Genomic DNA, 24,071 nt, shown 5'->3' with positions numbered 1-24,071 from the left:
GTCTGTGTGATGTAGCTGGATCATCTTCTAACACTGGATCCTTCTACCATGCCTGGCCAGTAGGACAGTCCGTTTATATCGATATTGGAGTAGGAAGCAAACTAAAGCCAGGGGGCTACCTCACCTCCCCAGATAACACATAACATTATTTTTAACATGTTAAAATAGTAACTATCGCGGGGAATGGTGCAAGGAGCAGTCAGTAGACGTGCCAGCGAGATATTAATTGTGTCTGGATCATTTTTAGATAAAATACAGATATTTTACAGGGAAATATTCATGATCAATGATAAAGTTACATCGATTTTTTTATTTCAGTAAAGTGGTTCTTACAACATACAGTATAAAAATATATACAGAGCCGGCGCCACCATTAGGCGAACTGGGCATTCCCATAGGGTACCGGCCAGCTGGGGGCGCCCACAGTGATGTTCCTTGGTGGACTGCCCCTGTCTTGGTCCACCGCGATTGGCGAGCAGCTCTTGAGCTGCCCCCAGCGCCCGGGCCAATGCTCAAGGCGCCCAAAAGGAGCGCCCAGAGGAGCTCTGTGACAGGGGCTCAGGGGGTGGCTGTATTGTGGGCGGCAACGGAGGCTGTTCTTGCAGCTTCTCACTCCTCCCTTTGATGCCGGCAGCCGGAATATGACGTCATTCTGGCCCCGGAAAACTAAACAGCGTGCTGGAGGAGTGAGAATCTGCCCCACACTGGACCCCAGGGAGGTAGGGAGGCTGAAATTGCCTAAAAAATAAATAAAATTGTGTGAGCCTGTGTTGTGTCAGTGAGTGTGTGTTTGACTGTCAGTGAGTGCATATGTGTGTCAGTGAGTGTGTGCATGTCTGTCTGTCAGTGAGTGAGTGTATGTCTGTGTGTGTGTCTGTCAGTGAGTGTGTGTCTGTCAGTGTTTATGTCTGTAAGCGACTGAGTATGTGTCTGACAGTGAGTGTGTGTGTGTGTCTGTCTGTCAGTGAGTGTCTGTCAGTGAGTGTGCTTGTCTTTGCTAGTCTTATAAATTAAATTCACCTAATGCATTGAATACGTCATTTATCACAGCGATAAATTATGTATTCAATGTACAATGTATGTATTAGGCAGTATGTGTGTATGGATGTATGTATTAGGCAGGGTGTGTGTATGGATGTATGTATTAGGCAGGGTGTGTGTATGGATGTAGGTATTAGGCAGTATGTGTGTATGGATGTATGTATTAGGCAGGGTGTGTGTATGGATGTATGTATTAGGCAGGGTGTGTGTATGGATGTAGGTATTAGGCAGTGTGTGTATGGACGTAGGTATTAAGCAGTATGTGTACATGGATGTCGTTATTATGCAGCATGTGTGTATGGATGCATGTATTGGCAGTATGTGTGTATGGATGTAGGTATTAGGCAGTGTGTGTATGGATGTAGGTATTAGGCAGGGTGTGTGTATGGATGTATGTATTAGGCAGGGTGTGTGTATGGATGTAGGTATTAGGCAGTATGTGTGTATGGATGTATGTATTAGGCAGGGTGTGTGTATGGATGTATGTATTAGGCAGGGTGTGTGTATGGATGTAGGTATTAGGCAGTGTGTGTATGGACGTAGGTATTAAGCAGTATGTGTACATGGGTGTCGTTATTATGCAGCATGTGTGTATGGATGCATGTATTGGCAGTATGTGTGTATGGATGTAGGTATTAGGCAGTGTGTGTATGGATGTAGGTATTAAGAAGTATGTGTATATGGATGTAGGTATTAGGCAGTATGTGTGTATGGATGTAGGTATTAGGCAGTATGTGTATATGGATGTAGTTATTAGGCAGTATGTGTGTATGGATGCATGTATTGGCAGTATGTGTTAATCGATGTAGGTATTAGGCAGTATGTGTATATGGATGTAGGTATTAAGCAGTGTGTGTATGGATGTAGGTAGTAGGCAGTATGTGTATATGGATGTAGGTATTAGGCAGCAGGGCCGGCGCGTCCATAAGGCGGCACAGGCGGCCGCCTTAGGGCGCACCGGCTCTGGGGGCGCAAAATTCCAGTGACCGGCAGGAGGGAAGTGCTCCCTCCTGCCTGGTCACCTCCTGGATCCCCGGAGCTGCTGCGCGGCGTGCGGCTGAAGTTGATTAGGAGGCGGCGAGGGAGCTCTCTGATCTCTCTGACCGGCTCCCTCGCGCGCCTTTTGCTGATGCCGCGGGAGCCGGAATATGACGTCATATTCCGGCTCCCGTGGCATCAGAAAACAGCCTGCGAGGGAGCCGGTCAGAGAGATCAGAGAGCTCCCTCGCCGCCTCCTAATCAACTTCAGCCGCACGCCTCCCAGCAGCCTCACTGGACCACCAATGAGAGACCCACGCCAGCACTCCAGGTAGGGAGGCTGGGTGGGACATTTAAATGTAATTTATTAGTAATTACTTTAATAATTACTGTGTGTGTGCATGTGAGTGTGAGTGTCTGTCAGTGTGTGTGTAAGTGTGTCTATGAGTTTGTGTGTGAGTGTGTATGTCAGTGTGTGTGTGTCTGTCAGTGTGTGTGTGTCTGTCAGTGTGTGTGTAAGTGTGTCTATGAGTTTGTGTGTGAGTGAGTGTGTCTGTCGGTGTGTGTGAGTGTGTATGTCAGTGTGTATGTGTGTCTGTGAGTTTGTGTGTGTCTGTCAGTGTGTGTGTGTGTGAGTGAGTGTGTGTCTGTCAGTATGTGTGTCTGTCAGTGTGTGTGTAAGTGTGTCTATGAGTTTGTGTGTGAGTGAGTGTGTCTGTCGGTGTGTGTGAGTATGTCAGTGTGTGTGTTCGAGTATGTGTCTGTGAGTTTGTGTGCGTGTGTGTATGAGTATGTATTTTTCTGTATGCCTGTCTGTATGTATGTATGTATCTGTATGATGGTATGCCTCTGTATGTATGTATGTGTCTGTATGCCTGTATGTCTTGTACGTATGTTTCTGTATGTCTCTGTATGCATGTATGTAACTGGATGTATGTTTGTCTCTGAATGTCTGTATATATGTCTCTGTATGCATGTATGTAACTGTATGCCTTTATGTCTCTGTATGTACATATGTGTGTGTCTGTGTGTCTCTGTATGCCTGTATGTCTTTGTATGCATGTTTCTGTATGTATGTATGTGTCTGTATGACGGTATGCCTCTGTATGTATGTATGTGTCTGTATGCCTGTCTATATGAATGTGTCTGTATGACGTTATGTCTTTGTATGCCTGTATGTCTCTGTATGTATGTTTCTTTATGCCTGTATGTCTGTATGTCTTTGTATGTATGTTTCTGTATGCCTGTCTGTATGTATGTGTCTGTATGACGGCATGCATGTATGCATGTATGTCTCTGCTTGTATGTCTCTGACTGTATGTGTCTGTATGTCTCTGTATGATTATTGCTGTCTTTGTATGACAGTGTACCTGTATGACTTTGACTGTGTGACTAAAAAATGATGCCTGTGTGCCTGTGGCTTGGGAGGAAAGACACACAGGTGAAGATGCTTTTTTTTTTTTTTTTTAATGAGGGTTGGGGGCGCCAAAATGCATCTTCGCCTGTGTAACTAAAAATCCTAGCACCGGCCCTGTTAGGCAGTATGTGTTAATGGATGTAGGTAGTAGGCTGTATGTGTGTATGGATGTAGGTATTAGGCAGTATCTGTTAATGGATGTAGGTAGTAGGCAGTATGTGTGTATTAGTGTGTGTATGGATGTAGGTATTAGGCAGGGTGTGTGCATGGATGTAGGTATTAAGCAGTATGTGTATATGGATGTGTAAAGTTATCTTGTTTATTTTGAAGTCCTGTGGGTGCGCTCTTCACTTTAAATATGTTATTGTGCTGGAGTATGCACCTAGCAACAAGACTGGGCCAATATCTGCTCATTACATTACATTAATATATGTGTAAATATAATAGGCATATATATATATATAACTAATACACACATTAATATACATGTCATATATATATTATATATATATATATATATATATATATATATATATAGCCTCACTGCTCCTCTGTGTCCATGTCTCTCCTCTCCTTACCAGTCTCTATCTTCCCCCCCTCCCCTGTGTGTTTCTCTCCCCCGTTTCTTTCTCTTCCTCCCCCTGTGTGTCTCTCCCTCTGTGTCTCTCTCTTCCCCTCTGTCTCTTTCTCCCCCTCCACCATCTCTCTATTCCCCCTCTTTATCCCGTTGTGTCTTACTCTCCCCCTCTGTCTCTTTCTCCCTCCTTTCCCTGTGTCACTCTCTCCCCCTTCTGTCTCTTTCCGTCCCTTCCCCCTGTGTCTCTCTCTATTCGCCCACTATCTCTTTCTTACCTCTTCCCCTGTGTCTCTCTATTCTCTCTCTCTGTCTCTTTCTCCCCCCCTCTCTTTGTGTCTCTCTATTCCCTTTCTGTCTCTTTCTTCTCCCTCCCATTTACCAAAAGAAGTCAGAGGGGGCCGGCCGTGTTCCACGCTGGTGCCGCCGGGCCATGGTGTCAAGTGGTGTGCTTGGAGCCCTCGGGAAGCACTAGAAGCATCCATCAATGGAGGTACCCAGTCGGGGTGCCAGGTGAACCGGTACAAGGACCCCCTCCCAAAGTAAGTAGTCAAACCGTTTAAGAACAGTTTGACAACTTACCTGGGGTCTGCTGGGATATGGGGCTGTAGTAGGTGATAGGAGCAGTGGTGTGTGTGGTGTAGTGTGTGAGCATTGCAGTGTGTGAGTGTGTGTGTGTGAGGGGGACAGAGTGTGAGCAGTGTGTGTGTGTGAGGACGGCAGTGTATGTCAGGGGTGAAGTGTGTGTGTGATGGGGAGCAGTGTGTGTGCGAGGCTTGCAGTGTATATTTGTGGGGACAGTGTGTGTATGGGGGCGCTGTGTGTGGGGTACTTAATGTGTGTGTGGGGCAATGTGTGTGGGGCAATGTGTGTATGGGGGGGAAGTGTGTGTATGGGGCAGTGTATGTGTGTGGGGCAGTGTGTGTGTGGGGCAGTGTGTGTATGGGGCAGTGTTTGTGGGTGGCAATGTGTGTATGGGGGGCAGTGTATGGGGGGCACTCTGTGTGTTTGGAGGGCAGTGTATGTGTGTGGGGCAATGTGTGTATGCGGGTGCAGTGTGTGTGTGTGGGGGGAACAATGTGTGTATGGGGGCAGTTTGTGTGGGGCACTGTGTGTGTATGGGGGAGAAGTGTGTGTATGGGGCAGTGTATGTGTGTGGGGCAGTGTGTGTATGGGGGCAGTGTTTGTGGGTGGCAATGTGTGTATGGGGGGCAGTGTGTGGGGGGCACTGTGTGTGTGTGGAGGGCAGTGTATGTGTGTGGGGCAGTGTGTGCATGTGGGGGCACGAGGGTAGGGAGGTTTTTTAATACGGTATTTTTTCTATTTAATAAAATAAATATTTATTATGTCCCCCCTCCCTTCTTACCTTTACTGAGGAAGGAGGGGGGACATTTCTCGACCCCTGGTGGTCCGGTGGGGAATCCCTGGTGGTCCCAGTGGTGAGAGTGAACTCTAGCCCGTATATCCAGGGCTAGAGCTCACTCTCGTGAGATCCGGAGCGTTGCCTTGGTAACTGCAGCAACGCTCCGTGCTAATGAGAGAGAAGGACCCGGAGGAGCTGCAGGCTGAGCTCCGGAGTCATCTCTTCCTCCAGTCCTTGAAGGCACATTGCTTGGACAGCGCCAGCCCTGCATTAGCCGGCAGGGGAGACCTTCAGTCCTCCTATGCTGACAGCTCACTGGTGTTAGCATTAGTGAGTGTGCAAACGGACTGGCTAGGCGGCCACCCGGCCCGGCGGCACCAGCATGGAACGCGGCCGGCCCCCTCAGTGTGCCACCGGACCGGCCCACTGGGAAATTTCCCTGTATCCCGGTGGGCCAGTCTGGCCCTGGGTGTAGGTATTAGGCCGTATGTAAAAGCAATACTCAATAAAGTGTGGGTATCCAGGAGCTATACATTAAAAGGGAAATATACGTAATAGAGCTAGGTAAAAATAGAATACAAATGATAAACAATAAAAATGAGGGAGGCGTATTAGGCAGTATGTGTGTGTGTGTGGATGGATGAGGATTGCGGTGGTTGGTATCCTCTCAGTGTTCCAGCAGCCGGGGAGGGCGGCGTATTAGGCAGTATGTGTGTGTGTGTGGATGGATGAGGATTGTGGTGGTTGGTATCATCTCAGTGTTCCAGCAGCCGGTGAGGGTAGCGTATTAGGCAGTTTTAGGCAATTTATTAAACTCTGAATTGCAGTGACTTAAAAAACAAATTGCAAAGTTTAAGCAAAACCAGCTGAACTGTGACCGTGACTATTTTGGCAGTATCTATATATAAATACACAGCATAGACAGGAAGTGGGAAAAACCCAGAACAGACACAGAATTCCTGGAAGTTATTGGGCAATCCTTGTTGAAACATTTTGCACTCTATGCTGAGAGTAAAATCGGCTCATTTAAAATCTGTTTGTATTATCGTTTAGCTTAAGCAGTGATTATTAAGGTTGAATGCTGTCAATAGATACGTGTTTAGTTGTATGACAGCCATAGGCGGTTTCCTTGGGCAGTCCAGGCCTGACTGCTGTATCTGTCAGTCAGTCATATTGGATGCAGGTGTTGTCCAATGGAAGTCATTGTTATTATCAATAATTATAAATAAAGGAGACTGGGTATCACCTGGGCTAAAGTGTGTGGTGGGCAGTAAATGGGCCCAATATCTTTCCCTTCACCACACCAAGATACGTGGAATAAGGCCACTCATTTGGACCCTACTTTGTATTATTAAGGTCCAATAGATAGATTGTATTAATATTAATAGAGAGAACTGATACCCTGATACCACTGACACCCACGCAGTGGGCAATACTCTGGATAAAATCTCACTAACAATGAATAAATCATCATAAATACTGTGAGAAACATTATGATAGATAATTTCTGTGTGCAAATGACCACACACACACAATTGTAGATTCACTAAAGTTACTATTCAGAGCGTGTGCATAAAGTAATATATTGTCCGCAAACTTCCTTCTGGACTGATAGAAAATCGGCAACAAAATGTTACTTGGATCTTAGAAACCGTACTCCATATTTATAAAACATAAAATGTGTCACTTGGCTATAGAGTATAAAATAAAATGACTCATGTTCTTTATAAACTAAGATTTACTAAAGGTAAGTAGGACCCAAACATTCTGATTTAATCTCTCATGCACACCATGAGTTTAGCATAACAAGACCCCGATGATAACAGAATGCACCAGAACCTGCCATGCTTATTTACCATATTAGGGTTCAAGTAAAGCAACATTGTGTAGTTCTCTAAAGCATGTTTTTCCAATGAGACTTCTGGTGAAAAAACATCATATTGTTATATTATTAAACAGAAAAGCAGATAAATATAAAGACAGCGATTCTCAAAAATAAGAATGAAAATCACCGTATAGCCTGGAAATAAGAGTGGTCATCGTAATAATGTCTATGAAGTGGTATAGTCCTGTAGCTAAATAGATTAGTATAAAATATAGTGAGATCTTCAAATAGAGTAATGTATAACCAAAACAGATAATAACAACCTAGTCAGGTACGCTCCGATGTCTACATAAATTGCAGCTCAAAAATACTATATCTATGTATGAAATGTTGCTTTATTAAATCTGACTCTATGTATATGAGAACTCTACTGGCCTATATGTAAGCTGCTATAAAATAAAACATATAATATTAATAATAACCAGACAAAACATATCATGTAGGACTAATAGAAGCTAGGAACAGAGTAATGTTTCTTTCTGTTAAAGGAACACTATAGTCACCAAAACAACTTTAGCTTAATGAAGCAGTTTCAGTGCCCCTCGCTGCTCAATTCTCTGCCATTTAGGAGTTAAATCCATTGGTTTATGAACCCTAGTTTCACCTCCCTGCATGTGACTTGCACAGCCTTCCATAAACACTTCCTGTAAAGAGTGATCTACAATTTATCCTTCCCTAATTGCAAATTCTGTTTAATTAAGATTTTCTTATCCCCTGTTATGTTAATAGCTTGCTAGCCCCTGCAAGAGCCTCCTGTATGTGATTAAAGTACCACTATAGTGCCAGAAAAAACAAACTTGTTTTCCTGGAATTATAGTGTTAATAGGTCCCCCCACCCTCATGGTCCCCTTCCTGCTTCCGACATCATCGGTTGAATGCGCATGCACGGCAAGAGCCGCGCGTGCAGTCAGTCAGTCCATAGAAAAGCATTTCTCAATACTTTCCTATGGACGCTGGCGTCTTCTCACTGTGAAAATCACAGTGAGAAGTGCGGAAGCGCCTCTAGCGGCTGTCAATGAGACAGCCACTAGAGGCTGGATTAACCCATAGGTGAACATAGCAGTTTCTTTGAAAATGCTATGTTTACAGTAAAAAGGGTTAAACCTAGAGGGACCTGGAACCCAGACCACTTCATTAAGCTGAAGTGGTCTGGGTGCCTAGAGTGGTCCTTTAAAGTTCAATTAACAGAGAAATTATTTTCTCTGTTAAGGTAAATTACATCTGTTTGAAAGTGAAACCAGTTTTTTTTTTCATGCAGGCTCTGTCAATCATAGCCAGGGGAGGTGTGGCTAGGGCTACATAAACAGAAACAAAGTGATTTGTCCGAGTACCTAAGAAAATATAATAGATAGGTGTCACAGGATACACCTAGATATATTGTAATAATGTATATACTTGTATCATGATAGCCAGGTAATCAAAATGCTATCAAAGTCTGTTAGCAGAGAGGAAGGATAGGGAGGCTAATGCCAGCAAAGAAACTGGCAATGTTCCGATTAAACAGCCTCTCTCCCTTCAAAACTAGCTAGATAGACATAGAAGCAAGAATAAAGAAAATGAAAGCAACATGCTAATCAAAAAGTGCTTAAAGAATAATAAAGGTGCCGTACCCAGTGCCCATAACCCAAAGAAAAAATACCACGTCATAGACATTAATGCGATGACTACTCTTATTTCCAGGCTATATGTAAAAACTGGTTTGGAATCGTCACAGTTAAATCTTCTTAATTACTTCTTGTCTTTAGTTGATTGATATATATACGTCTTTTGTGTATATAGTCTTGGGCCAAATGCTCGCCACAATAATATATGTCTATATTATTGAAAAGTACTATTACGCAATCTGACTTACGGTTTCTTCAGGTTTATTCTTAGTTACTGATAAATAATAAAACAACAAATGATGTTACAGGATAATGGACATTCAACAGCAGATGGTAATTGCTGGACTTCTTTACACCCTTACATCTTTACATCCAGAGAGAGTCAGAGAGAAGAAACCTCGTGTATCTTCAGTTACTATAAATGTGCTCATACTGACGTCAGAGCATGACTCTTGCCATATAAGGACAAGACCCCGAAATCCACATTCCAGAGCTCTCGGACAAAGAAAGCCTTGTGACTTATTGATACCATCTGTTACTTATGTCAATCCACACATCCATATATATAATCAATAGAAACATAGAATATGCAATATTCTACACTATACAGTGATTTTCATTCTTTATTTTGAGAATCACTGTGTTTATATTTCTGTGTTTTTCTCTTTAGTTCGTATTGGGGTTAAGCCCTGAGAGACCCCTGGAGTCTCGAACTGGTGCTAAGGATAACTGGTTCAACCTGGACGCTATTTTCGTTTCTAGTGCCACAAGCTGGGCCTGTACATTATCCTTTACTGGCTTTTCTTTGTTATATTATTGTCCTTGTTTTCCAGCTCTGCAAACCGGTTTCCCATGGCCAACGTTTCGTTCCGAAGATACAAGAACACAGACTATGATGCTGTTCGACTTCTTTTTGAAGAAGGGATGAAAAGCCATATTCCTTCTATATGTGTTCACATCCTGAAGCTTCCCCAGGCCCAGACTGTTCTTGTGATAGCGTTTATTACAGTATTTACAATCTCCAAATCCTACCTCCTGTCTCTAATGGGTGTAACTGCAGTGTTGGCTGCTGGTTGGCTGTTAGTGAACACTAATTTTAATTCTTATGTGGAAAAATGTCACAAAGACGATCTGTTGGACATTGAGAAGTCCTATATGGAAAACAAAAAGTCTTGCTTCTGGGTGGCTGAGTCCAATGGCAGGGTTATAGGAATGGTTGGCGTCCAACCAACAGGAGACACGGGGGACATCATGGTGCTGAGACGCTTGTCTGTTGCAAAAGACCAACGTGGACAGGGTATTGCTAAATCTCTTTGTAAAATTGTCCTCGACTTTGCTCGAAAGCATGGAGCCAAATGTGTCAATCTGGATACATCCATAATACAGAGACCAGCTCATAAATTGTATGAGCACTTGGGCTTTGAAAAGACAGAAGTCAGGTTGAGTCAAACACTTCCTGGAAGATTTGCAAATCTTTATGTTTTGTATTTTTCATACAATATAAAACAGTGAGCAATAAACAATGGAAGCGGTTTGCAAATCAAAACAAATCAAACAAAAGCGATTGAAATAGCTCAAAGAGTGTTTCGAGTGGTTTCCCCAAATTCAACTAAAATGCAACTTACAATGACTTCTCCAGTCTCCCATTACTGATTTTCTACGAGGTTCAAGTCAGGTGACTGTGATTCCACTGTAGAATTTTACAGGACTTTTTTTTTAGATTTTATTCATAACAAATTATGTTTCATATATAAATATTTGATGTGAAATGAAAGCTCTGTTACTCCTGTCCAAAATGATATATAATAAGTGTGGGTGCACTTAATATGAAAGAGGTGAATTAAAACTGAACAGACATATAGCCAAATTCCAGATTTTGTTTTGGTCAGAACTTGTACAATTGCCTCAGTCCTCAAAGGGTTAAACACACATTACTGGGAGCATTACTGCTGTGGGGCTCTGTTATACACTCAGACACATTACTGGGAGTATTATTGCTGTGGAGCTCTGTTTTACACTCAGACACATTACTGGGAGTATTATTGTTGTGGAGCTCTGTTATACACTCAGACACATTACTGGGGGTGTTATTGCTGTGGAGCTCTGTTACAAACTCAGACACATTACTGGGAGTATTATTGCTGTGGAGCTCTGCAATACACTCAGACACATTACTGGGAGTATTATTGCTGTGGAGCTCTGTAATACACTCAGACACATTACTGGGAGTATTATTGTTGTGGAGCTCTGTTATACACTCGGACACATTACTGGGAGTATTATTGCTGTGGAGCTCTGTTATACACTCAGACACATTAATGGGGGTGTTATTGCTGTGGAGCTCTGTTACAAACTCAGACACATTACTGGGAGTATTATTGCTGTGGAGCTCTGCAATACACTCAGACACATTACTGGGAGTATTATTGCTGTGGAGCTCTGTAATACACTCAGACACATTACTGGGAGTATTATTGTTGTGGAGCTCTGTTATACACTCGGACACATTACTGGGAGTATTATTGCTGTGGAGCTCTGTTATACACTCAGACACATTACTGGGAGTATTATTGCTGTGGAGCTCTGTTATACACTCAGACACATTACTGGGAGTATTATTGCTGTGGAGCTCTGTTATACACTCAGACACATTAATGGGAGTATTATTACTGTGGAGCTCTGTTATACACTCAGACACATTACTGGGAGTATTATTGCTGTGGAGCTCTGTAATACACTCAGACACATTACTGGGAGTATTATTGCTGTGGAGCTCTGTAATACACTCAGACACATTACTGGGAGTATTATTGTTGTGGAGCTCTGTTATACACTCGGACACATTACTGGGAGTATTATTGCTGTGGAGCTCTGTTATACACTCAGACACATTACTGGGAGTATCATTGCTGTGGGGCTCTGTTATACACTCAGACACATTACTGGGAGTATTATTGATGTTGGTCTCTGTTATACACTCAGATACATTACTGGGAGTATTATTGCTGTGGAGCTCTGTTATACACTCAGACACATTACTGGGAATATTATTGCTGTGGAGCTCTGTTATACACTCAGACACATTAATGGGAGTATTATTACTGTGGAGCTCTGTTATACACTCAGACAAATTACTGGGAGTATTATTGCTGTGGAGCTCTGTTATACACTCACACACATTACTGGGAGTATTATTGCTGTGGAGCTCTGTTATACAAACAGACACATTACTGGGAGTATTATTGCTGTGGAGCTGTGTTATACAAACAGACACATTACTGGGAGTATTATTGCTGTGGAGCTCTGTTATACACTCAGACACATTACTGGGAGTATTATTGCTGTGGAGCTCTTTTATACACTGAGACACATTAGTGGGAGTATTAATACTGGGAGCTCTGTTATACAAACAGACACATTACTGGGAGTATTATTGCTGTGGAGCTCTGTTATACAAACAGACACATTACTGGGAGTATTATTGCTGTGGAGCTCTGTTATACACTCAGACACATTACTGGGAGTATTATTGCTGTGGAGCTCTGTTATACACTCAGACACATTACTGGGAGTATTATTGCTGTGGAGCTCTGTAACACACAGAGACACACCAACAATATGGAGTTCCTAGAAAATAGGAATTTGGGTCCAAAATAGGCACTGCCCCTCCTAAATAGAGACACTTGGGAGGTATGTCACCTGGCTGTATTTAAATGATTTTTATACATTTAGATCTAGAGATATCAACATCTTTTACACAATACAAAATATTTACATAAATGTATTTTACCGTGTGCAATAGTGTGTTAAACGGCACACACTACAAAACCCAAATAAGCAACAGATCTTTTTAAAATCACTGTTTAGCAGACATGCCCCTAATGAATGCACTTAAAGAGCTTGCAAAAACTTCAGATGAATTTCAGCCTTAGCAATCACCTCCCCTTTTTTGCCGCCAATAGACTTAAAGTCACTTCACAGGAGAATAGTCGAATTGGTGCCTACGTGCACGCACGCACGTCTGGTCAGAGATCTGAAGGAGCCGGATGCGCTGGTCTGAGGTCTGTGTGGGAGGAGGCAGACACGTTCCGTTATCTCTGACCTCTAACCTGTTTGATTGACAGCCAGAAGGTGTTCCCTAGTACATTTGTAAAAGTGCTGATTCGTCCCTTTTGTAAACTGGGGTTAAACTAGGATAGCCGTTGCCCTTAACCCCTTAAGGACACATGACATGTGTGACATGTCATGATTCCCTTTTATTCCAGAAGTTTGGTACTTAAGGGGTTAAAGCATTTCTGCAAGCTGACATGATTTCGGGGTGTGGAGTGTTCCTTTAAACTCGGTGGTGGAGATTTATCTAAGTTTTCTTTACACCGTTTTAGAATGGAATGTGCCAGTTGCTTACATTGTTTAAACAGGACGCGATTCCCCATAATTTCTATATACTTAATGTGTTCTGTTATAACCGTAGTGACTGGGTTATTACTGTAATTCAATATTGACCTATTCTTCTACTAACAAATATCTGCATTTCGAACAAACCCCCTCCCTACCCCACTTCCTCCCTTTTCGGTTGGAAATTCCCCATGATGTAAGTACAGCAGGGAGTGAGGGTTGTCGGATTGCCAGCCCAAAACATGGTGCCTCACGCGACCAGCAGACACACCTACATTGCAACAGGAAATTGTAATTATTAATACTGTTACACTCAGTGAGTTACATTGTATACGGAGCCAACGCCGGGTACAGATCTGTCCTAGGATGGCAGTGCCAGCTTCTCTGTTAGTCTTATTTCTGCTATCCGGACTAGGCACAGGAGGCACAGGTAACCATTTATTGCACTTACAAAGGCTTTATTAACTAAACTGTGAACTGTGACGAATTGACAAAAATAGTGAGACTTAGAGCACAGTTAGCTGAAACAATAGCCGAGGAACAATAGCTGATTTGGAAAACTTTTTCCAGCTTGTCTAATTTGGCACAAAAACATGAAATTCCTTAACAATTCAAAGTATGAAGGGAGGGGGGGGGGGGGATGCTGTGACTTTCTCCAAATAATATCTGTAGTATTTTGAGCAATATTTAACCAGAGATTATTTTACAAGTCATTTTAGTGCAGCCATTATTGTTAACCCTTCAAACTGTAATATGTACGTCAAACAGGAGGAAACATGGCCGGTAAAGAACTGCTTTTCATGTAACGTATATTTTTAATATCTCCATGATAATTAAAATAATAATTACTTCCCACGGCTATCAAAAGAGACGGTTTTGCTATGCTTGTAATGGGGGGGGGGGGGGTTGTTATGAATGACATATTTTCTAATGTATTACTGACGTATTCTGAGCTTGATTCTCCTCCTGTTCTTGTCTCTGTTCCTTTTATTCATTTTTTTCCTTTTGTAATTTGCTTGTTTGATTTCTTTGCATATGTACTTACAGCTCTGTAGACTGTATCTAAATAATTAGAATCATCTAGCGGTTGGTAAACGGTGTCCGGTAATCCTTGTTGTGATGATTTGACCTGGTTTCCTGTTAAGGGTTACTATCTGTATCGCAGTTAACATGTACTCTCTACCTGTGTAAAAGAAGGTCTGGCCACCCTTACCTCTGCTTGATATGAAACATGAGGTTTATTTTGGCGAGCAATGCAGTGTAGGGACAGGAGCTTATTACATGAGCACTCCACACACCATAACCACTACAGAGTGCTCTGCTGATTATGGCACCAGGTGCAGACTCCTGGTAAGCAGTCAAACTGTTTCTAAATGGTCTGACAACGCACCTAAGTTCTGTTGTTCACCGGTCACCTCCCCCAGGAGAGTCAGAAACTCTCTGCACAGGGCAAGTCTGGTAGTAAATGGCTTAGCTTATTGGCTGCCGGCGCTCAACTAACACTGTCAGCCAATGAGACGACTCTGCACTATATGGTTTAGCTCTGCGGCGCTAACAGAAGCACTTCTGGTGCTGTATGGCCCTCTGCAGACCCCAGGAAGGTATCAAACTGTTTAAAAACTACCGCTGTAATGGTTTTGGTGCTTGGAGTGTCCCTTTAAATACATAGTATTCAGGAAACATAGTGACATCATCATGACTTCCTGTGGGCACGCATTACTGTAATAATGTATCTAAATATAACTGTCTCCCTTTCTTACCAAGCTGACGCTTACTTCCACCGGTAATTATGTGTTAACTCCGTTTTACATATCAACAGTAAATCATTTCACAAAATTTATTTTAATATTTCCATTTTTTATTTTTATTTCCTTCAAATCACCAGCAAGCTTGTTGTGCAGTTTTATTTAAACTTCGGTTATTTGTTTAAAAACCTGCAGGGAGCAGCCATATTGTCTTCAGAGGATCGACTAAAATGTGCACGTACACAATGTACATCTTATCACTCTAAAAAATGTTTGTTGAGCGATTTCCTTCCAAGTAAATGTTTTAAAAAGAAGTCAAACAGGAATGAATGTCCATCCAGTCCATTAAACAGAGTATCATATATCCTGAAAGACGTCCTTACAAAAAGCAATATGGCTGCTCAGTGCATTCTGTATCGGACGATTATAATCACAAACTGTCAATAGTATCAGACTGTAATGACTGAAAATTGTTACATCTTATTTTCCTTCAAATCCTCATGCATGCTGCTCCCCACTTAGTATTATTTCAAAAAACATGTATTTTTATTTGTTTGATTATCATAATTAAATGTATTTCTTTTATTTATTTTCGTAAGGAAGCTCTCATTGTGGCCATCAGAGTGCACAGAATGCAGGCATTGCAAGGATCCGTTGCTGTTACATTAATACCAGTTGGGGTTCAATCACCGAACTGCCAACATCCTGACCATGTATAAAGCTGGCACCCAAAACTTCACCAAGCAAGCGTTCCATCCTCCTAATAACTGGGTACCGTGTAAGGCACATCACAATCAGGTCTCAAACCTAGCACTATATAGAGAGCGTTAACTAGTCTCACGGTGAAAGTTGGTGCCGGCTGTTAAGATCAGGTAATAACCAGAAGAAATCAACCCATAGCTATTCAAACGCAGACTATATAAAACCACACACAGGGCTGGCCTTTGGGGTGTGCGAGCTGTGCGGCTGCATAGGGCGTCGGAGCAACAAGGGCGCCAGGCAGCCGCGGTACCAGATTCCCTCTCCACTTGTGCCCACAGTCTTTTCCAGTCAGAATTAAAACTAGTTTTTTAAGTAGTTTTGCAGGCAATGCGGGACCAAGCATCCTCTCTCTGATGCTGGGTGCTGTGTGTGAACCAATAGAGACACTTCTTGTTATACCCCCACCCCTTCCACAGAGAACCTGACAAAAGTCCTGGCAGAGCATGTAAGGTCTCAGGAGGACTCTCACTCCCATGATGCTCGGTTAAAAAACTGAGGAGATGGAGGTGCGGGGGGAGATGGAAGCACAGGGGAGAACAACTGTGAAGAGGAGCATGTACACAAAGGGGGGCATGGACATAAGGGTGGACATGGACTCAAGTGGGGACGTTTACATGGGAGGGACATGGAGGAGGGCATGGATGCAACATTTACACTAGGAGGGTATGGGAGAGACATGAACACAGGGGGAACATGTAGACATGGACATACGGGGAGACATAGACACAAGAGAGACAAGGGAACATGGATGGACATGGACACAAAGTGACACAATGGACACAGGAGTGGACAGGGGGGCATAGACATAAATGAGGACACAAGGTAGTCATGGAGACAAAAATGGTCACATGAAGGATAAGACATAAGTGTGTATATGGACACAGGGTTGGACAGGGGAGCATTGACACAAGGAGGCATATGGACACAAAGGGAGACATGGGCACCCACACTGGTACATATACTACTACACATAACATGCACACACACACCCACACTGGTACACATACGCTTGCCCATAACGTGTACACACCCACACTGGTACACATACTACTACACATAACATGCACACACCCACACTGGTACACATACTACTACACATAACGTGCACACACCCACACTGGTACACATACTACTACACATAACATGCGCACACACACACCCACACTAGTACACATACTACTGCCCATAACGTGCACACACCCACACTGGTACACATACTACTACACATAACGTGTACACACCTACACTGGTACACATACTACTACAAATAACGTGTACACACCCACACTGGTACATAATGGCGTACACATGACCCATGGGGCCCGGTGCATAAATAGATCCGTGGGCCCCACCCCTCCCCTCCCCTCCGCGCTTACTCTGGCCATGGAGGGGGGGAGCATTCTAGCAGAGGCTATCTCAGTGTCCTTTAGAGAGTGTGTTAGAAAGAATTTCCTCAAGGTCCCATTAGAGACTACAATGGAGTCTAATGGGGCCTGGAGGGGGTTCTCTCCAACACTCTGGTTCCTATTCACAATATAGCAACACAACATAGCTCGCTGATACCTAGGCCAAGTTGGCTCCTCTTACCTTAATTACTGTTGCTGGCTGGCAGTCTGTGGGCTTGCTGGAAGGCTGTGGCCTTACTGGCTGCGGCTGGCAGGCTGTGGGCTTGCTGGCAGGCTGTGGGCTTGCTGGCAGGCTGTGGGCTTGCTGGCTACTGCCGGCAGGCTGTGGGCTTGCTGGCTGCGGCTGGCAGGCTGTTGGCTTGCTGGCTGTGGTTGGCAGGCTGTGGCTTGCTGGCTGTGGCTTGCTGGCTGGCAGGCTGTGGCTTGCTGTCTGCGGTTGACAGGCTGTGGGCTTGCTGGCTGTAATCCTAACTGGTGGCCTGTGGGCTGTGGGCTGGCTGGCTACTGGCCAGCCTGTGGGCTGGCTGGCCGGCCTGTGGGCTGACTGGCTGGCCTGTGGGCTGGTTGGCTGGCCGGCCTGTGGGCTGGCTGGCTGGCCTGTGGGCTGGCTGGCTTGCTGGCTACTGGGGCACTTGTAGATTATTTAAAGAAATAATCCATGCACAATAACCACTGCTGCTCTGTGTAGTCGTTATGGTGCCAGGAGGGCCGGGCCCCCCTCCCAGAGTAAGTAGTCAAACCGTTTAAGAACAGTTTGACAACTTACCTGGGGTCTGCTGGGATATGAGGCTGTAGTAGGGTATAGGAGCAGTGGTGCAATGTGTAAGGGGTGCAGTGTGTGTGAAAGGTTCAGTGTGTGTGAGGGGGTGTAGTGTGTGAATGTGTAGGGTGTGTGGGGAAATGTGTGTATGAGGGGGCTGTGTATGTGTGTGGCAATGTTAGTATGGGGGGCTGTGTGTGTATGGGTGGGCAGTGTATGTGTGTGTGTGTGTGTGAGGCAATGTGTGTAAATGTGTATGGTGTGTGTGTGTATGGGGGGCAGTGTGTGAATGTGTATGGTGTGTGGGGGCAGTGTGTTTATGGGGCTAGAGTTCACTCTCACCACTGCGACCACCAGGAATCCCTGGTGGTCACAGTGTTGAGAGTGAACCATAGCCCGCAGCTCCAGGGCTAGAGTTTACTCTCGCAAGAGCCGTAACGTTGCCGTGGTAACCACGTGGTAACTTCTTACTCCTCCATCTTCTTACTCCCCCCTCTTCTTACTCCCCCCCTCTTCTTACCCCCCTCCCCCCTCTTCTTACTCCCCCTACACCCTCTTCTTATTCCCCCTGCCCCTCTTCATACCCCCTCCCCCCTCTTCTTACTACCCCCTCTTCTTACTCCCCCCTACCCCCTCTTCTTACTCCCCCTCCCCCTCTTCTTACTCCCCCCTTCCTCTTTTTACTCCCCCTCCTCCTCTTCTTATCCCCCTTCTTACTCCCCCCTCTTTTTACCCCCTTCTTACTCCCCCTCTCTTCTTACTCCCCCCTCTTCTTACTCCCCTCCCCCCTCTTCTTACTCCCCTCCCCCCTCTTCTTACCCCCTCCCCCTCTTCTTACTCCCCCGCTCCCTCTCTTTATACTCCCCCCTCCCCCTCTTCTTACCCCCCTCCCCCTCTTCTTACTCTTCCCTCCCCCCTCTTCTTACTCCCTCCTTCCTCTTTTTACTCCCCCTCCCCCTCTTCTTACCCCTTCTTACTCCCCCCTCCCTTCTTACTCCCTCCTCCCCCTCTTCTTACCCCCCTCTCTTCTTACTCCCCCCTCCTCTCTTCTTCCCCCTCTCTCTCTTCTTACTCCCCCTCCCTCTCTTCTTCCCCCCTTCCTCTTCGTACCCCCTCCCTCTCTCTTCTTACCCCCCTCCTTCTCTCTTCTTACCCCCCTCCCTCTCTTCTTACCCCCCCTCTCTCTTCTAACCCCCCTCTCTCTTCTTACCCCCCTCCCTCTCTCTTCTTACCCCCCTCTCTTCTTACCCCCCTCCCTCTCTCTCTTCTTACCCCTCTCTCTTCTAACCCCCCCTCAGAGTGTGCCGCCGGGCCCATGTCCGAAGTGCCCGACCGGTCAGTCCGCCCCTGTTCTGAAAGATCCCCCAAGTACAGAAATGTCTCTTATATTTACCTTTGATAACTTTTCATATAATTTTTAAAGGGCAGAGTTGGTTTGGCAGTGATTATAGTTATCCTCTTACCCACAAACCTCTCTGTCATTCACAGTCTCACAATGTGAAACTAAATATAGTGTTATTATAGTTATGTTTTAACCAGGATGTGGGTGAGGCATTAGATGGAATTAGAAAAATGACTAGATTCACCTCTAAGCCTCTCCCGACTCCTAATCACAGTGAGTTAATATTGTTTTAAAGAGTGGTCTGGGGACTCTAGTGGGGTGTAGAGGGGGGGGGGGGGGGTGCGCATTTACCCAAAGCCACTCTATTAATCACAATTGTGAATGGCATTTGGAGTAAATAAAAACAAATGAATCTCATTGTTCCTGAGTAATACAGCTGAGCTTCCAAACGATTTGTTCATTTTTTACAGGGACGGGACTTTCCACAGTTAAAGCAGTTCTGTCACTTCTGAGCATTTTAAGATAACACGTTTATTAAGCGCTTACATTGAGTGCACTGGGATTTCCCCGAAATTCGAACACAGTTGAAAGATATCATAAGACAAAACAGGCAACACATTATCTTATGGGCAGAACTGGAGTTAGTAAAGAGACATCTGTGCGCACGTCATGAGAGTGGATTTATGGATCTCACAGCTTCCACCGTAGACCTCCTGCTGTACTTTGCACATCTAATGTCCCATTGTACAGCGCTGCGGAACTTGTTGGCGCTTTATAAATAATAAATAAATAATAATGACAGCTGAAGATGGAAGAATTGAAGACAGTAGAAAGGTGGCAGTCCCCATGAGGGAGAGCTTCAGGTTAGTATATTTACCTTCAGCCTCCCTTCCCTGTCACCCCCCACCAAACTATACAAAGACCCCAAAAGTGACGGAACTGCTTTAAGGTCTCGAACCAGCAGTACTTGGCTTCTTCTGACTGTAGTTATTTCATTGCTATGATTACATTTTATACATTGCTAACCACAAAATATAACACTGTTAATAAAATTTTGGATCATTTGTCAAATTGTGTGTTTTTTTACGAAGTTCTTCGGCTAGGTGTATAATTGTGTTATTGTAGGGAAAGTACAGACTGTAAGGTCTTATCTGGTGCGGCAGAAATCGACACACTGGATCTTTTAACATAAAGGTGTTACCAAAACAGGGACTAGTGGTTTACTAAATACATTCAGTGATGATTAAACATGTACTCCAATGATCTCTAATCTTACTCAGAAATAAAATGACCAAACCTCGTGTAAATGCCCTTTCAAATGGATGAATTCAGCTCTTTTAGCCACACCCATTGCGCACATTTGTATATATCCAAGCACACAGACATGGACAGACAAAGAATTCAAATCACAGTGAATTTTAACATCACGGGATGCCACCATTCCACCTGGTCAATATATCAAATATCTAAATCTGCTCCTTTCTAAGGTAAACAGTGATGGAGTAGGCAGAACCTGTCACAGAATAGGACAGCTAAATGCCGGAGTTAGAAATAGGTAAAACTGACGACCATTCTAGACATAGACGCTTTATCTAAGGGATTTCTAAGGTTCTAAGGCCAGGCTGGCCTACTCATCACTGTGATCATCGCACAGTATGGGAAGTGGAACAAGAATCACTATTACTGGACTATGGAGCAAGTAAAATGCTTTCTTGGAATGTCGGATCCAGTTTTAGCAGCTGAAAGTCCACTGGGCAGCTCTTGGATTAATGTATTCCAGGGAAATGGCACTTGCCTGACTGCAAAGTGCCAGCTGTGAAGTCCGATAGGGAATATTCCTGAAGTGATTTCATGTTTTGGCCTGGATATCGCCAGGAAGATCACAGCAGGATCTTAATGCCATTAGAACATATTTTTTCGTCTCTCGGCATGACAATAATTCTCTACTTAAAGTGCGGTCCATACAGAAATGAACAGTAGTAACTGGAGTGGATACCATGAGGGAAGTCTGAACTTTACCATTGGAATACCACCCGCGTGCTACTCCTACTGTGCCAACATCGGTGCCCAGTCCCACTAATCATTTTGGGAACGCACTGCCAGTAGCAATATTTAATCAATTATCATGGCGGCTGTGAGAAGAGTGGAGGTTATTTTAGAAGCAGTGGTAGGAGGATTATATTGGTGGAGGATGTCGAGGAAGAGTGGAGGATTATATTGGTGGAGGATGTCGAGGAAGAGTGGAGGATTATATTGGTGGAGGATGTCGAGGAAGAGTGGAGGATTATATTGGTGGAGGATGTCGAGGAAGAGTGGAGGATTATATTGGTGGAGGATGTCGAGGAAGAGTGGAGGATTATATTGGTGGAGGATGTCGAGGAAGAGTGGAGGATTATATTGGTGGAGGATGTCGAGGAAGAGTGGAGGATTATATTGGTGGAGGATGTCGAGGAAGAGTGGAGGATTATATTGGTGGAGGATGTCGAGGAAGAGTGGAGGATTATATTGGTGGAGGATGACGAGGAAGAGTGGAGGATTATATTGGTGCTCGTGATGGTGGAATGGGTGACAACGCAGTTAGATGGTGGATAGGTGACAACGCAGTTAGCCATGTAAAACATCCGAGCTGTCGTCCATTTTATAATCCCTTGTTAGTCTATTTCCGTGTGAAACATTTATAGATTTCCCTCCTTCAATTTTTTATATAAATATTTAGAGTCAACACTGAATGGAAGGACAGCGCCAGGACTCCAGGCACTATAACAACTTCAATAAGATGAAATAATTAAAGTGCCTGGATGCAGTCCCTTTATCAAATAACCCCCACTCTCCTCATCCTCCTCCTCTCCTCATCCTCCTCCTCTAGAATGTAATCATTAACTATATATATTGAACACCTCGGCCCCTTCCTCTGGCCTCATGTTGGATAAAGCCTACTAACCAAACAATCGGAGGACCATGGGACTATTAAAGCATAGCACCTTACATGCATAGGAAAACAGAAAAACAAAAAAGAATGAAATGACTTTGAGATCAAACAGTATTGACCCAAGTTGACAACTTCCATCTTGTTCTGAGTGACTCTCACAGCCCAAGTCTCACTCCCGGCAGTGACATGATCTCCACGCATATCATGAATCAGAAATGGTAAATGATATTATAAACATTCCATTAAACTCGCCTATAATTAAGCCTTTTATCACCATATTGAATGTCACTGTCAGCACTGGCTCACATTTCATAATTTAATAACTGTGCCCTCATTAACTTCATGACAGAGCAAATTCTTTTAAATTTGATTCCTATGAACCCAATACCAAATGGAGGAACCGAAAACCACATCTCCAGGAAAAGAACACCAATGAAAGATATGGAATGTTCAACCATAAAAAAGGAAAAAATCCATTAAATCTGTTACATATTTCTCAAAAATATCTCACAATAAATTCATGGACATGCCAGAAACATATGTAGGACCTATACATTGATATCATGTCAAAACCAGGTGAAAGCGGGAGTTGAACACTTGTGAGGGTACAAGATGTAGATAGCAATATATTGGAGGTCAGAAGCTGATGACTTGACTCAATAGGCCTAAACTACATTAAAGCAGCACTGTCATGCCGAACTTACCTTTCTTTAATCGATTCCTCTTCTCTCCCTCTGTCAGGATCTGTTCTTCATTTCTTCCTGTCTGCTCTAGTTTTCTTTACAACATAAGACAAAGTTTGGGACTATTTGTCTTATGGAGGTTTCCTACGCCTGACCATCTCTGACCAGCGGAGGAGCAAAGTGTGCTTCATTTCCAGTGGTCAGATAAATTTTCCCACAATTCCTAGCTTTTCTCCCTGTTCCCGCGATGCTTCCTGTCAGTATTGCCGAATGTCCTGTCACTTAGACAGAACGCCGGCAAAACATCCTAACAGAATGAGAACTGTTTCTCCATTCGTGTTGGAACGCAATTCGGGACTTTGTTCGGATCGGAATTTCATTCTAATGAATGAAACTCTGATCCTATTCGTGCTGCAACTGCATCTTGCAGCCACTTAGTAGATAGCTCCCTAATTCCCACGGTATTAGGGAGCTATCTACCAAAAGGCTGAAAGACCTAAATTGGTCTTTCAGCCACATTTACTAATACTAAGTAAAGATTACTTATTATTAGTAAATGCTGCACCTACTCGCAATACCGCGAGTAGGATCATGTCTGTTAAACAGTGAGCAGTCAGTGGCCCAAGCCCCTAGTCACCCCACCACCCAAATAAAAAATAATCCCCTACCTAGCCCCCTCACCCTAAAAATAGTGAGGGGAGAATTAAATAACTAACTACCTGTAAAAAAAATATAAAACTTACCATTTGATGTCTTCTTTTTTCTAAAATCTTAATTTTTCAGCCCCAAAAAAGGGCAAATAAAAACCGTAATAACTTAAAAATAAAATAAAAAACCCAAGTGCCCAAAAAAAGTCAGACAAAAAAGAAAAATCCTGACGCTAAAAAAATTAATCCATCTTCACTCAGCGAGGCCACGGCGCAGCCTGAGCTCCGCAGCCCTGCAATTAGGCTCACAGCACTCTGATTGGTTGACTTGGAATTAAATCAATCAGAGTGCTAGTCATTTTACACAGCGTGGGAAAGTTCTATGGAATTTTCATTTAGGGCCCCCACCCACCGCTCAGGTGGGCACAAAATTAGGGGCATTTGGGGGTGACTAGGGGATCAATTAGTGGAGTCGGTAGGGGAGTAAAAAAAAAAAGGGTATTCGGCCATGACAGTGCTGCTTTAAGAACGTTAAAAGGA

General features: G+C 43.9%; 2 protein-coding genes across 3 annotated transcripts in view; both read left to right on the top strand.

The window, feature by feature from the left end:
• The first annotated feature begins 9,714 nt into the window (after nucleotides 1-9,714).
• Nucleotides 9,715-10,374, top strand: LOC134565986 (probable N-acetyltransferase camello). The gene has a single exon (XM_063425699.1). It carries the CDS (start codon nucleotides 9,715-9,717, stop codon nucleotides 10,372-10,374), a length of 660 nt encoding a protein of 219 aa, XP_063281769.1.
• A 2,529-nt stretch (nucleotides 10,375-12,903) lies between these two features.
• LOC134615275 (uncharacterized) overlaps nucleotides 12,904-24,071 on the top strand; it is a 43,002-nt gene continuing 31,834 nt past the window's right edge. Inside the window, exon 1 of one of the 2 annotated variants that reach the window (XM_063459764.1) lies at nucleotides 12,904-12,923. Coding sequence is in view for 1 of the 2 variants with exons in the window: in XM_063459762.1 (XP_063315832.1) it covers nucleotides 13,624-13,687 (64 nt within the window). In the remaining variant the exon portion in view is untranslated. Of the gene's footprint in view, nucleotides 12,924-13,569; nucleotides 13,688-24,071 lie in introns of those variants that run through there. The other variant, XM_063459762.1, reaches the window with a different exon arrangement.

Source organism: Pelobates fuscus, chromosome 6 (assembly GCF_036172605.1).
Source record: "Pelobates fuscus isolate aPelFus1 chromosome 6, aPelFus1.pri, whole genome shotgun sequence".
NCBI lineage: Eukaryota > Metazoa > Chordata > Amphibia > Anura > Pelobatidae > Pelobates > Pelobates fuscus.
Note: the sequence above shows the minus strand (reverse complement) of the source record. Positions and strands in the feature narration are given on the sequence as shown.